The 15,002-nt window shown below is 46.4% G+C and overlaps 1 protein-coding gene across 1 annotated transcript in view; it reads left to right on the plus strand.

The window, feature by feature from the left end:
* The window catches only part of LOC135532231 (integrin alpha-11-like), a gene marked incomplete at its 3' end in the record, with an annotated part of 55,410 nt that overhangs the window by 38,354 nt on the left and 2,054 nt on the right, over window positions 1-15,002 (plus strand). The window contains exons 9-10 of the mRNA XM_064959823.1: window positions 3,537-3,702; window positions 3,826-3,896. Coding sequence (XP_064815895.1) covers window positions 3,537-3,702; window positions 3,826-3,896 — 237 coding nt within the window. The remainder of the gene's footprint in view (window positions 1-3,536; window positions 3,703-3,825; window positions 3,897-15,002) is intronic.

The raw sequence follows: 15,002 nt of genomic DNA on the forward strand, positions 1-15,002 counted from the left end.
TCCTGCTACACCATCACTGTGAGTCACCGTCTCTGTCTCTTCCTGTCCTCTCTCTGTCATCACTGTGAGTCACCGTCTCTGTCTCCTTCCTCTCTCCTGTACACCATCACTCTCTCTCCTGCTACACCATCACTGTGAGTCACCATCTCTGTCTTCCTCTCTCCTGCTACACCATCACTGTGAGTCACCGTCTCTGTCTCCTTCCTCTCTCCTGCTACACCATCACTGTGAGTCACCTGTCCTCTCTCTGTCTCCTTCCTGTCTCCTCTCTCCTGCTACACCATCACTGTGAGTCACCTCTCTGTCTCCTTCCTGTCCTCTCTCCTGCTACACCATCACTGTGAGTCACCATCTCTGTCTCCTTCCTGTCCTCTCTCCTGCTACACCATCACTGTGAGTCACCGTCTCTGTCTCCTTCCTGTCCTCTCTCCTGCTACACCATCACTGTGAGTCTCTACTGTCTCTGTCTCTCCTTCCTGTCCTCTCTCCTGCTACACCATCACTGTGAGTCTCTGTCTCCTTCCTGTCCTCTCTCCTGCTACACCATCACTGTGAGTCACCGTCTCTGTTTCCTTCCTGTCCTCTCTCCTGCTACACCATCACTGTGAGTCACCGTCTCTGTTTCCTTCCTGTCCTCTCTCCTGCTACACCATCACTGTGAGTCACCCTCTCTGTCTCCTTCCTGTCCTCTCTCCTGCTACACCATCACTGTGAGTCACCCTCTCTGTCTCCTTCCTGTCCTCTCTCCTGCTACACCATCACTGTGAGTCACCCTCTCTGTCTCCTTCCTGTCCTCTCTCCTGCTACACCATCACTGTGAGTCACCTCTCTCTGTCCTCCTGTCCTCTCTCCTGTCATCACTGTCCTCTCTCCTGCTACACCATCACTGTGAGTCACCCTCCTGTCTCTCTCTCCTTCCTGTCCTCTCTCCTGCTACACCATCACTGTGAGTCACCGTCTCTGTCTCCTTCCTGTCCTCTTTCCTGCTACACCATCACTGTGAGTCACCCTCTCTGTCTCCTTCCTGTCTCCTGTCATCCTTCCTGTCCTCTCTCCTGCTACACCATCACTGTGAGTCACCGTCTCTGTCTCCTTCCTGTCCTCTCTCCTGCTACACCATCACTGTGAGTCACCGTCTCTGTCTCCTTCCTGTCCTCTCTCCTGCTACATCATCACTGTGAGTTCTCTGTCCTCTCCTGTCCTCTTTCCTGCTACACCATCACTGTGAGTCACCATCTCTGTCTCCTTCCTGTCCTCTCTCCTGCTACACCATCACTGTGAGTCACCATCTCTGTCTCCTTCCTGTCCTCTTCCTGCTACACCATCACTGTGAGTCACCATCTCTGTCTCCTTCCTGTCCTCTCTCCCTTGTTTACGTTTTTCCACTGCCGTTGCTCTTATGACCAAAAGTGATCAAAATGTCATAAACCACTAAATGTGAACATAACTGGAGACAGCATGAGGTAATGTTACGGTAGCTAGTAAATAGAGAAGGAGAAATAACTAACTAGCTCACTGATAGTAAGTGAATGTTTCCACCTCCCATTTAACTAGCTGGCTAACATTTGTCTGTTGTTATTTATTATGGATCTCCATTAGCCTCTGCCAAGGAAGCAGCTACTCTACCTGGAGTCAAGCTAAAAAAACATTTTATTACCTTTATTTTACTAGGCAAGTCAGTTAAGAACAAATTCTTATTTTCAATGACGTCCTAGGAACAGTAGGTTAACTGCCTGTTCAGGGGCAGAACGACAGATTTTGTACCTTGTCAGCTCGGGGATTTGAACTTGCAACCTTTTGGTTACTAGTCCAATGCTCTAACCACTAGGCTACACTAAACAATTTAAACAACATTACAATACATTAACAACAGATTTCACAACACGTTAAGTGTGTGTCCTCAGGCCCCTACTCTACTACCACATATCTACAACACAACATCTATGTGTGCGTGCGTGTATAGTGCGTATGATATCGTGCGTGTGTATCCATGTGTCTGTGCCTATGTTTGTGTTGCTTCACAGTGTATTTTTAAATTCAATTTTACTGCTTGCATGAGTTACTTGATGTGGAATAGAGTTCCATGTGGTCATGGCTCTATATAGTACTGTTTAACTGACATATAGAAAGTAGAATTGCTACAGTTGTTAAATGTATTTACAGTCAGCTGCTGCTTCTACTCTCTTCAGCTAACTACCATACTACTGCTTCGTGCCTCCATAATGACAAGGTGGCTACAGTACAATGTTCATTTTCTCTGGTTTGGGACATGTACACTTTCAACACACATTGGGATGTGACTTCACAGATGTGATGTGACTTCACAGATGTGATGTGACTTCACAGATGTGATGTGACTTCACAGATGTGATGTGACTTCACAGATGTGATGTGACTTCACCAGTGCTCCAAAGAGTACAGAGGTTTACACGGAACCCAAACCGTCTGCGCGCGTGCGCCATCGTGCATCAATGGATTTTGTCCCCCCACACCAAACGTGATCACGACACGCAGGTTAAAATATCAAAACATACTCTGAACCAATTACATTCATTTGGGGACAGGTCGAAAAGCATTCAACCTTTATGGCAATTTAGCTAGCTAGCTTGCGCTTGGTATCTAAGTTGTCCTATATAGCTAATTTGTCCTGGGATATAAACATTGAGTTGTTATTTTACCTGAGATGCACAAGGTCCTCTACTCCGACAATTAATCCACACATAAAACAGTCAACTGACTCTTTTCTAGTCATTTCTCCTCCTTCTAGGCTTTTTCTTCTCTTGACTTTACATTGCGATTGGCAACTTTCAGAAATTAGGTGCGTTACCGCAACCGACCTCGTTCGTCTTTCAGTCACTCACGTGGGTATAACCAATGAGGAGATGGTACGTGGGTACCTGCTTCTATAAACCAATGAGGAGATGGGAGAGGCAGGACTTGCAGCGCGATCTGCGTCAGAAATAGAAAGCAGACATTGGTTGACGCGCGCGAGCAGTGTTAGTGCAATAATTGAATAACATAGATTTCTAAATGAATTTAGCGCACCCGTGAGAGCGGTGTTGTCAGGGTATTAGACAGAGCCTAAACGGTTTAGTGCCCTCTCAAAATGTATATACACAGTCAGCCAAGTGGTTGAAAGTGTGAATGATCTTTCCAAGCCCACAGAACACTTTGGTTAAGCCTGCTTTGGCATGGGGTTCTCCTGAGCTTATTCAGCCCATAGATGATGAGGTGAGGGGCCCAGTCAAACCAGGCCATGGGCATCTAAGAAGAGAAGGGAGGTGCTGAGTTCATTTGGTTGCTGACAGCTGGAATTTGTGACAGCAGGCAGCAGGGACACAATCCACCAAAGGATTGGAAGTTGGAACCACCCTTCTCTGGTTAAACTTCTAAGTCTATCTAAAGTGTGCCAGTTTCCCTATTGGTTTGAGTGGGCAAAAGGATTGTTGAGTCACAGTTCATAAGTGAGATAGCTCTATAGTAGGGCACTCTACAACAAAGTCTGGTGATGGATGTCTCTGTCTGGTTGTCACCAGGTGCTTGGCTACTACAACCGGCGTGGAATCAACCCAGAGGCATTCCTGAATGAAATCAAGTATATCGCTAGTGACCCTGATGACAAGCACTTCTTCAAGGTGACTGATGAGTCTGCCTTGAAGGACATTGTGGACGCGCTTGGGGATAGGATCTTCAGTTTGGAAGGTATTCCATATAACGCTGTTAAACAGCCATCTGTAAACCACAAACTAGACCCAACTCATTTCCTTTTCCTGTTCTCAAAGAAAATAATTCCCCCTGCTGAACTCACCTCGTCTTCCTCTACAGGGACCAGTAAGAACGGGACAGCCTTCGGCCTCCAGATGTCTCAGGCTGGCTTCTCTTCACACTTCGTGGAGGTGAGTCTCACCACTGCTGCCAGGATACCCCCCCCCCCCACACACACACACACCTCTCTCCAAATCCTGACAGGTTTCCATCCCCCATCCCATCCCTCACTCTCCAGGTTCCTGGGGGGCCTGCTGTGATGCTGAGGTCATCCTGATTAAGGAACCCCTCACTGACGACAGTCATTGTTCCACTTTGACCTTCCAGAGGTGCGAATAAGACACTAGGCTACCTGCCGCCCCTTAAAAGATGTTGGGGTGTCTTTCCTGGAAGTTTTGGTTGCATTCAGACCTGACATGGGTGGTGTGTTGGCTTTGGGCTTGACACAGCTGGAGAGGTATCCGCAAGTGTCTGTCCAACTCCTGTTTTCTACTGTAGCTTCATCACCATCCTCCCCGATGTACCAGTCTTCCTGTTTTCTACTGTAGCTTCATCACCATCCTCCCCGATGTACCAGTCTTCCTGTTTTCTACTGTAGCTTCATCACCATCCTCCCTCATGTACCAGTCTTCCTGTTTTCTACTGTAGCTTCATCACCATCCTCCCCCATGTACCAGTCTTCCTGTTTTCTACTGTAGCTTCATCACCATCCTCCCCATGTACCAGTCTTCCTGTTTTCCACTGTATCTTCATCACCATCCTCCCTCATGTACCAGTCTTCCTGTTTTCTACTGTAGCTTCATCACCATCCTCCCTCATGTACCAGTCTTCCTGTTTTCTACTGTAGCTTCATCACCGCTTCCTCCCTCATGTACCAGTCTTCCTGTTTTCTACTGTAGCTTCATCACCATCCTCCCCATGTACCAGTCTTCCTGTTTTCTACTGTAGCTTCATCACCATCCTCCCCCATGTACCAGTCTTCCTGTTTTCTACTGTATCTTCATCACCATCCTCCCTCATGTACCAGTCTTCCTGTTTTCTACTGTAGCTTCATCACCATCCTCCCTCATGTACCAGTCTTCCTGTTTTCCACTGTATCTTCATCACCATCCTCCCTCATGTACCAGTCTTCCTGTTTTCTACTGTAGCTGACATCACCATCCTCCCTCATGTACCAGTCTTCCTGTTTTCTACTGTAGCTTCATCACCATCCTCCCCCATGTACCAGTCTTCCTGTTTTCCACTGTATCTTCATCACCATCCTCCCTCATGTACCAGTCTTCCTGTTTTCTACTGTAGCTGACATCACCATCCTCCCTCATGTACCAGTCTTCCTGTTTTCTACTGTAGCTGACATCACCATCCTTCCCCATGTACCAGTCTTCCTGTTTTTCCTTTCACCATTCTACATGTACCAGTCTTCCATCACCATCCTCTCCCCCATGTACCAGTCTTCCTGTTTTCTACTGTATCTTCATCACCATCCTCCCCATGTACCAGTCTTCCTGTTTTCTACTGTAGCTTCATCACCATCCTCCCTCATGTACCAGTCTTCCTGTTTTCTACTGTAGCTTCATCACCATCCTCCCCCATGTACCAGTCTTCCTGTTTTCTACTGTAGCTTCATCACCATCCTCCCTCATGTACCAGTCTTCCTGTTTTCTACTGTAGCTTCATCACCATCCTCCCTCATGTACCAGTCTTCCTGTTTTCTACTGTATCTTCATCACCGTCCTCCCTCATGTACCAGTCTTCCTGTTTTCTACTGTATCTTCATCACCGTCCTCCCTCATGTACCAGTCTTCCTGTTTTCTACTGTAGCTTCATCACCATCCTCCCTCATGTACCAGTCTTCCTGTTTTCTACTGTATCTTCATCACCATCCTCCCCCATGTACCAGTCTTCCTGTTTTCTACTGTAGCTTCATCACCATCCTCCCCCATGTACCAGTCTTCCTGTTTTCTACTATAGCTTCATCACCATCCTCCCCATGTACCAGTCTTCCTGTTTTCTACTGTAGCTTCATCACCATCCTCCCTCATGTACCAGTCTTCCTGTTTTCTACTGTAGCTTCATCACCGTCCTCCCTCTTGTACCAGTCTTCCTGTTTTCTACTGTAGCTTCATCACCATCCTCCCTCATGTACCAGTCTTCCTGTTTTCTACTGTAGCGTCATCACCGTCCTCCCTCATGTACCAGTCTTCCTGTTTTCTACTGTAGCTTCATCACCGTCCTCCCTCATGTACCAGTCTTCCTGTTTTCTACTGTATCTTCATCACCATCCTCCCTCATGTACCAGTCTTCCTGTTTTCTACGGTAGCTTCATCACCATCCTCACTCGTGTACCAGTCTTCCTGTTTTCTACTGTATCTTCATCACCATCCTCCCCCATGTACCAGTCTTCCTGTTTTCTACTGTAGCTTCATCACCATCCTCCCCATGTACCAGTCTTCCTGTTTTCTACTGTAGCTTCATCACCATCCTCCCCCATGTACCAGTCTTCCTGTTTTCTAATGTAGCTTCATCACCATTCTCCCCCATGTACCAGTCTTCCTGTTTTCTACTGTAGCTTCATCACCATTCTCCCCCATGTACCAGTCTTCCTGTTTTCTACTGTAGCTTCATCACCATTCTCCCCCATGTACCAGTCTTCCTGTTTTCTACTATAGCTTCATCACCATTCTCCCCCATGTACCAGTCTTCCTGTTTTCTACTGTAGCTTCATCACCATTCTCCCCCATGTACCAGTCTTCCTGTTTTCTACTGTAGCTTCATCACCATTCTCCTCCATGTACCAGTCTTCCTGTTTTCTACTGTAGCTTCATCACCATTCTCCCCCATGTACCAGTCTTCCTGTTTTCTACTATAGCTTCATCAACATTCTCCCCCATGTACCAGTCTTCCTGTTTTCTAATGTAGCTTCATCACCATTCTCCCCCATGTACCAGTCTTCCTGTTTTCTACTGTAGCTTCATCACCATCCTCCCCCATGTACCAGTCTTCCTGTTTTCTACTGTAGCTTCATCACCATTCTCCCCCATCTACCAGTCTTCCTGTTTTCTACTGTAGCTTCATCACCATTCTCCCCCCATGTACCAGTCTTCCTGTTTTCTACTGTAGCTTCATCACCATCCTCCACCATGTACCAGTCTTCCTGTTTTCTACTGTAGCTTGATCACCATCCTCCCTACTGTATCCATCATCCTCCCCGTGTACCAGTCTTCCTGTTTTCTACTGTATCTTCATCACCATCCTCCCCCGTGTCCAGTCTTCCTGTTTTCTACTGTACCAGTCTTCCTGTTTTCTACTGTAGCTTCATCACCATCCTCACTCGTGTACCAGTCTTCCTGTTTTCTACTGTATCTTCATCACCATCCTCCCCATGTACCAGTCTTCCTGTTTTCTACTGTAGCTTCATCACCATCCTCCCCCATGTACCAGTCTTCCTGTTTTCTACTATAGCTTCATCACCATCCTCCCCCATGTACCAGTCTTCCTGTTTTCTACTGTAGCTTCATCACCATCCTCCCTCATGTACCAGTCTTCCTGTTTTCTACGGAAGCTTCATCACCATCCTCACTCGTGTACCAGTCTTCCTGTTTTCTACTGTAGCTTCATCACCATTCTCCCCCATGTACCAGTCTTCCTGTTTTCTACTGTAGCTTCATCACCATTCTCCCCATGTACCAGTCTTCCTGTTTTCTACTGTAGCTTCATCACCATCCTCCACCATGTACCAGTCTTCCTGTTTTCTACTGTAGCTTGATCACCATCCTCCCCCATGTACCAGTCTTCCTGTTTTCTACTGTATCTTCATCACCATCCTCCCCCATGTACCAGTCTTCCTGTTTTCTACTGTATCTTCATCACCATCCTCCCTCATGTACCAGTCTTCCTGTTTTCTACGGTAGCTTCATCACCATCCTCACTCGTGTACCAGTCTTCCTGTTTTCTACTGTATCTTCATCACCATCCTCCCCCATGTACCAGTCTTCCTGTTTTCTACTGTAGCTTCATCACCATCCTCCCCCATGTACCAGTCTTCCTGTTTTCTACTGTAGCTTCATCACCATTCTCCCCCATGTACCAGTCTTCCTGTTTTCTACTGTAGCTTCATCACCATCCTCCACCATGTACCAGTCTTCCTGTTTTCTAATGTAGCTTCATCACCATTCTCCCCCATGTACCAGTCTTCCTGTTTTCTACTGTAGCTTCATCACCATCCTCCCTCATGTACCAGTCTTCCTGTTTTCTACGGAAGCTTCATCACCATCCTCACTCGTGTACCAGTCTTCCTGTTTTCTACTGTATCTTCATCACCATCCTCCCCGTGTACCAGTCTTCCTGTTTTCTACTGTATCTTCATCACCATCCTCCCTCATGTACCAGTCTTCCTGTTTTCTACGGTAGCTTCATCACCATCCTCACTCGTGTACCAGTCTTCCTGTTTTCTACTGTATCTTCATCACCATCCTCCCCCATGTACCAGTCTTCCTGTTTTCTACTGTAGCTTCATCACCATCCTCCCCCATGTACCAGTCTTCCTGTTTTCTACTATAGCTTCATCACCATCCTCCCCCATGTACCAGTCTTCCTGTTTTCTACTGTAGCTTCATCACCATCCTCCCTCATGTACCAGTCTTCCTGTTTTCTCACGGAAGCTTCATCACCATCCTCACTCGTGTACCAGTCTTCCTGTTTTCTACTGTAGCTTCATCACCATTCTCCCCATGTACCAGTCTTCCTGTTTTCTACTGTAGCTTCATCACCATTCTCCCCCATGTACCAGTCTTCCTGTTTTCTACTGTAGCTTCATCACCATCCTCCACCATGTACCAGTCTTCCTGTTTTCTCTGTAGCTTGATCACCATCCTCCCCCATGTACCAGTCTTCCTGTTTTCTACTGTATCTTCATCACCATCCTCCCCCATGTACCAGTCTTCCTGTTTTCTACTGTATCTTCATCACCATCCTCCCTCATGTACCAGTCTTCCTGTTTTCTACTGTAGCTTCATCACCATCCTCACTCGTGTACCAGTCTTCCTGTTTTCTACTGTATCTTCATCACCATCCTCCCCATGTACCAGTCTTCCTGTTTTCTACTGTAGCTTCATCACCATCCTCCCCCATGTACCAGTCTTCCTGTTTTCTACTGTAGCTTCATCACCATTCTCCCCCATGTACCAGTCTTCCTGTTTTCTACTGTAGCTTCATCACCATCCTCCACCATGTACCAGTCTTCCTGTTTTCTAATGTAGCTTCATCACCATTCTCCCCCATGTACCAGTCTTCCTGTTTTCTACTGTAGCTTCATCACCATTCTCCCCCATGTACCAGTCTTCCTGTTTTCTACTGTAGCTTCATCACCATTCTCCCCCATGTACCAGTCTTCCTGTTTTCTACTGTAGCTTCATCACCATTCTCCCCCATGTACCAGTCTTCCTGTTTTCTACTGTATCTTCATCACCATCCTCCCCCATGCACCAGTCTTCCTGTTTTCTACTGTATCCTCATCACCATCCTCCTCGTGTACCAGTCTTCCTGTTTTCTACGGTAGCTTCATCACCATCCTCACTCGTGTACCAGTCTTCCTGTTTTCTACTGTATCTTCATCACCATCCTCCCCCATGTACCAGTCTTCCTGTTTTCTACTGTAGCTTCATCACCATTCTCCCCCATGTACCAGTCTTCCTGTTTTCTACTGTAGCTTCATCACCATTCTCCTCCATGTACCAGTCTTCCTGTTTTCTAATGTAGCTTCATCACCATTCTCCCCATGTACCAGTCTTCCTGTTTTCTACTGTAGCTTCATCACCATTCTCCCCCATGTACCAGTCTTCCTGTTTTCTACTGTAGCTTCATCACCATTCTCCCCATCTACCAGTCTTCCTGTTTTCTACTGTAGCTTCATCACCATCCTCCACCATGTACCAGTCTTCCTGTTTTCTACTGTAGCTTGATCACCATCCTCCCCCATGTACCAGTCTTCCTGTTTTCTACTGTATCTTCATCACCATCCTCCCCCATGTACCAGTCTTCCTGTTTTCTACTGTATCTTCATCACCATCCTCCCTCATGTACCAGTCTTCCTGTTTTCTACGGTAGCTTCATCACCATCCTCACTCGTGTACCAGTCTTCCTGTTTTCTACTGTATCTTCATCACCATCCTCCCCCATGTACCAGTCTTCCTGTTTTCTACTGTAGCTTCATCACCATCCTCCCCAATGTACCAGTCGTCCTGTTTTCTACTATAGCTTCATCACCATCCTCCCCCATGTACCAGTCTTCCTGTTTTCTACTGTAGCTTCATCACCATCCTCACCCATGTACCAGTCTTCCTGTTTTCTACTGTATCTTCATCACCATCCTCCCCCATGTACCAGTCTTCCTGTTTTCTACTGTAGCTTCATCACCATCCTCCCCCATGTACCAGTCTTCCTGTTTTCTACTGTAGCTTCATCACCATTCTCCCCCATGTACCAGTCTTCCTGTTTTCTACTGTAGCTTCATCACCATCCTCCACCATGTACCAGTCTTCCTGTTTTCTACTGTAGCTTCATCACCATTCTCCCCATGTACCAGTCTTCCTGTTTTCTACTGTAGCTTCATCACCATCCTCCACCATGTACCAGTCTTCCTGTTTTCTACTGTAGCTTGATCACCATCCTCCCCCATGTACCAGTCTTCCTGTTTTCTACTGTATCTTCATCACCATCCTCCCCCATGTACCAGTCTTCCTGTTTTCTACTGTATCTTCATCACCATCCTCCCTCATGTACCAGTCTTCCTGTTTTCTACTGTACCAGCTTCATCACCATCCTCCCTCATGTACCAGTCTTCCTGTTTTCTACGGAAGCTTCATCACCATTCTCCCCCATGTACCAGTCTTCCTGTTTTCTACTGTAGCTTCATCACCATTCTCCCCCATGTACCAGTCTTCCTGTTTTCTACTGTAGCTTCATCACCATCCTCCACCATGTACCAGTCTTACTGTTTTCTACTGTAGCTTGATCACCATCCTCCCCATGTACCAGTCTTCCTGTTTTCTACTGTATCTTCATCACCATCCTCCCCATGTACCAGTCTTCCTGTTTTCTACTGTATCTTCATCACCATCCTCCCTCATGTACCAGTCTTCCTGTTTTCTACGGTAGCTTCATCACCATCCTCACTCGTGTACCAGTCTTCCTGTTTTCTACTGTATCTTCATCACCATCCTCCCCCATGTACCAGTCTTCCTGTTTTCTACTGTAGCTTCATCACCATCCTCCCCCATGTACCAGTCTTCCTGTTTTCTACTATAGCTTCATCACCATCCTCCCCCATGTACCAGTCTTCCTGTTTTCTACTGTAGCTTCATCACCATCCTCACCCATGTACCAGTCTTCCTGTTTTCTACTGTAGATTCATCACCATTCTCCCCCATGTACCAGTCTTCCTGTTTTCTACTGTAGCTTCATCACCGTCCTCCCTCATGTACCAGTCTTCCTGTTTTCTACTGTAGCTTCATCACCGTCCTCCCTCATGTACCAGTCTTCCTGTTTTCTACTGTAGCTTCATCACCGTCCTCCCTCATGTACCAGTCTTCCTGTTTTCTACTGTATCTTCATCACCATCCTCCCCCATGTACCAGTCTTCCTGTTTTTCTGTAGCTTCATCACCATCCTCCCTCATGTACCAGTCTTCCTGTTTTCTACTGTATCTTCATCACCATCCTCCCTCATGTACCAGTCTTCCTGTTTTCTACGGAAGCTTCATCACCATCCTCACTCGTGTACCAGTCTTCCTGTTTTCTACTGTATCTTCATCACCATCCTCCCCATGTACCAGTCTTCCTGTTTTCTACTGTAGCTTCATCACCATTCTCCCCCATGTACCAGTCTTCCTGTTTTCTACTGTAGCTTCATCACCATTCTCCCCATGTACCAGTCTTCCTGTTTTCTACTGTAGCTTCATCACCATCCTCACTCGTGTACCAGTCTTCCTGTTTTCTACTGTATCTTCATCACCATCCTCCCCCATGTACCAGTCTTCCTGTTTTCTACTGTAGCTTCATCACCATCCTCCCCCATGTACCAGTCTTCCTGTTTTCTACTATAGCTTCATCACCATCCTCCCCCCATGTACCAGTCTTCCTGTTTTCTACTGTAGCTTCATCACCATCCTCACCCATGTACCAGTCTTCCTGTTTTCTACTGTAGCTTCATCACCATTCCCCCATGTACCAGTCTTTCCTGTTTCTACTGTAGCTTCATCACCATCCTCCCCCATGTACCAGTCTTTCTGTTTTCTACTGTAGCTTCATCACCATCCTCCCCCATGTACCAGTCTTCCTGTTTTCTACTGTAGCTTCATCACCATCCTCCCCATGTACCAGTCTTCCTGTTTTCTAGTGTAGCTTCATCACCATCCTCCCCCATGTACCAGTCTTCCTGTTTTCTACTGTAGCTTCATCAACATCCTCCCCATGTACCAGTCTTCCTGTTTTCTACTGTAGCTTCATCACCATCCTCCCTCATGTACCAGTCTTCCTGTTTTCTACTGTAGCTTCATCACCATCCTCCCTCATGTACCAGTCTTCCTGTTTTCTACTGTAGCTTAATCACCATCCTCCCTCATGTACCAGTCTTCCTGTTTTCTACTGTAGCTTCATCACCATCCTCCCCCATGTACCAGTCTTCCTGTTTTCTACTGTAGCTTCATCACCATCCTCCCCATGTACCAGTCTTCCTGTTTTCTACTGTAGCTTCATCACCATCCTCCACCATGTACCAGTCTTCCTGTTTTCTACTGTAGCTTCATCACCATCCTCCCCCATGTACCAGTCTTCCTGTTTTCTACTGTAGCTTCATCACCATCCTCCCCCATGTACCAGTCTTCCTGTTTTCTACTGTAGCTTCATCACCATTCTCCCCCATGTAACAGTCTTCCTGTTTTCTACTGTATCTTCATCACCATCCTCCCCCATGTACCAGTCTTCCTGTTTTCTACTGTAGCTTCATCACCATCCTCCCCATGTACCAGTCTTCCTGTTTTCTACTGTAGCTTCATCACCATCCTCCACCATGTACCAGTCTTCCTGTTTTCTACTTTGAAGCTTCATCACTATCCTCCCCATGTACCAGTCTTCCTGTTTTCTACTGTAGCTTCATCACCATCCTCCCCCATGTACCAGTCTTCCTGTTTTCTACTGTAGCTTCATCACCATTCTCCCCCATGTACCAGTCTGTTTTCCTGTTTTCTACTGTAGTCTTCCTGTTTTCATCATCACCATCCTCCCCCATGTACCAGTCTTCCTGTTTTCTACTGTATCTTCATCACCATCCTCCCCCATGTAACAGTCTTCCTGTTTTCTACTGTAGCTTCATCACCATTCTCTCCCATGTACCAGTCTTCCTGTTTTCTACTGTATCTTCATCACCATCCTCCACCATGTACCAGTCTTCCTGTTTTCTACTGTAGCTGACATCCCCATCCTCCCCATGTACCAGTCTTCCTGTTTTCTACTGTAGCTTCATCACCATCCTCCCTCATGTACCAGTCTTCCTGTTTTCTACTGTAGCTTCATCACCATCCTCCCCCATGTACCAGTCTTCCTGTATTCTACTGTAGCTTCATCACCATCCTCCACCATGTACCAGTCTTCCTGTTTTCTACTGTAGCTTCATCACCATCCTCCCTCATGTACCAGTCTTCCTGTTTTCTACTGTAGCTTCATCACCATCCTCCCTCATGTACCAGTCTTCATTTGTTGTCTTTCTTTTTACTCTCTCCATCTGCGTCCCAGATTCAGGTTTGCTGATGCAATAGCTTTGATTTTCCAGTTCAACGCCACAGTTGAAGCACAACCTGACGAGGGAACAATAAATATATCCCTTTTTCTTAAAACAATAAATAGGGAAACTGCAGCTGGGTGACTGGGATGGCTGGAAATTCCATACTCCAGAAGGCTGGATTCCAGGGATAGCACTTTCTCAACCAACGCAACCCGAGTGTTGAGAGTAGGATAACTTATTGGAAAGACTTCGGGAGCCTTAATAAAGGAGAAAAAAGTGTCCCAAAAGACCAGATGGTTTTGTTGAATGTGGAGTGTGCTGAAGTCCTACATACCCAGACAAGTTCAGTCTAGTTAGCCAGAGATCTGTTTGTTTATGGCTTCCTCCAACTCAGTGTAATAATGTTGAAAATGGATTCCCAGATATAAGGCATTGTTTCACACCCAGTTGTGTGTGCAAATGGCCACAGGTTGGACGATGAGAATGGACATGTTCCAGGTAGTCTTTATTGCATATATTCAGATCTCAACAAGCCTGAAGAAGGGTGTATAGTGGGGACTATTTGGGGCTACATCACCATGGTAACAGTGTGCACCACCACCAAAACAGATACCCACAGAGTCTAGCACCACACAGCTGTCAAAAACTGCCGTAGGGTCAGTCTGTGAATCAGTCGCTCGGCGACCTAGACGTTTCCATGTCCCAGGAAGTGGTCGAGATGTAGTCCAACAGTGTTCCGTCAGTCGTATGCTAACTGGTAGCTAACCTTTGGAAAATGTTCCGTCTGCATATTATGCGTGGCAGAGGAGGGACTAGATTAGCCTCGGGGGAACTCTGTCATTATAAAAATGACATGTATTCAGCGTAGGATGAACAAATGTCCACCGCCAGCCCATATGCCATCTTCTTCTCCCATGCTTGTGGTTACTGGTTGGTTACTGGTGACAGTGTTTTGTCTTTTTTGATGACACAGACCCAAAATAGCCCCTACTAAATGTATTATAATGAAGAACCTGTAACGTTTCTCATCAACATTCTTTCCTATTACTTTGTGTGGTGCACACAGGTGATGGAACACGTGTGTGTGTGAGAGAGAGAACGTTTGTCCAAGGCTTTATTCATTTAGAGGACCCGTGAGAGAGAGAGAACGTTTGTCCAACACTTTATTCATTTAGAGGACCCGTGTGAGAGAGAGAACGTTTGTCCAAGGCTTTATTCATTTAGAGGACCCGTGAGAGAGAGAACGTTTGTCCAAGGCTTTATTCATTTAGAGGACCCGTGAGAGAGAGAACGTTTGTCCAAGGCTTTATTCATTTAGAGGACCCGTGAGAGAGAGAGAACGTTTGTCCAAGGCTTTATTCATTTAGAGGACCCGAGAGAGAGAGAACGCTTGTCCAAGGCTTTATTCATTTAGAGGACCCGTGAGAGAGAGAACGTTTGTCCAAGGCTTTATTCATTTA

This window comes from Oncorhynchus masou, unplaced genomic scaffold (genome assembly GCF_036934945.1).
Source record: "Oncorhynchus masou masou isolate Uvic2021 unplaced genomic scaffold, UVic_Omas_1.1 unplaced_scaffold_1775, whole genome shotgun sequence".
Classification (NCBI taxonomy): Eukaryota; Metazoa; Chordata; class Actinopteri; order Salmoniformes; family Salmonidae; genus Oncorhynchus; species Oncorhynchus masou.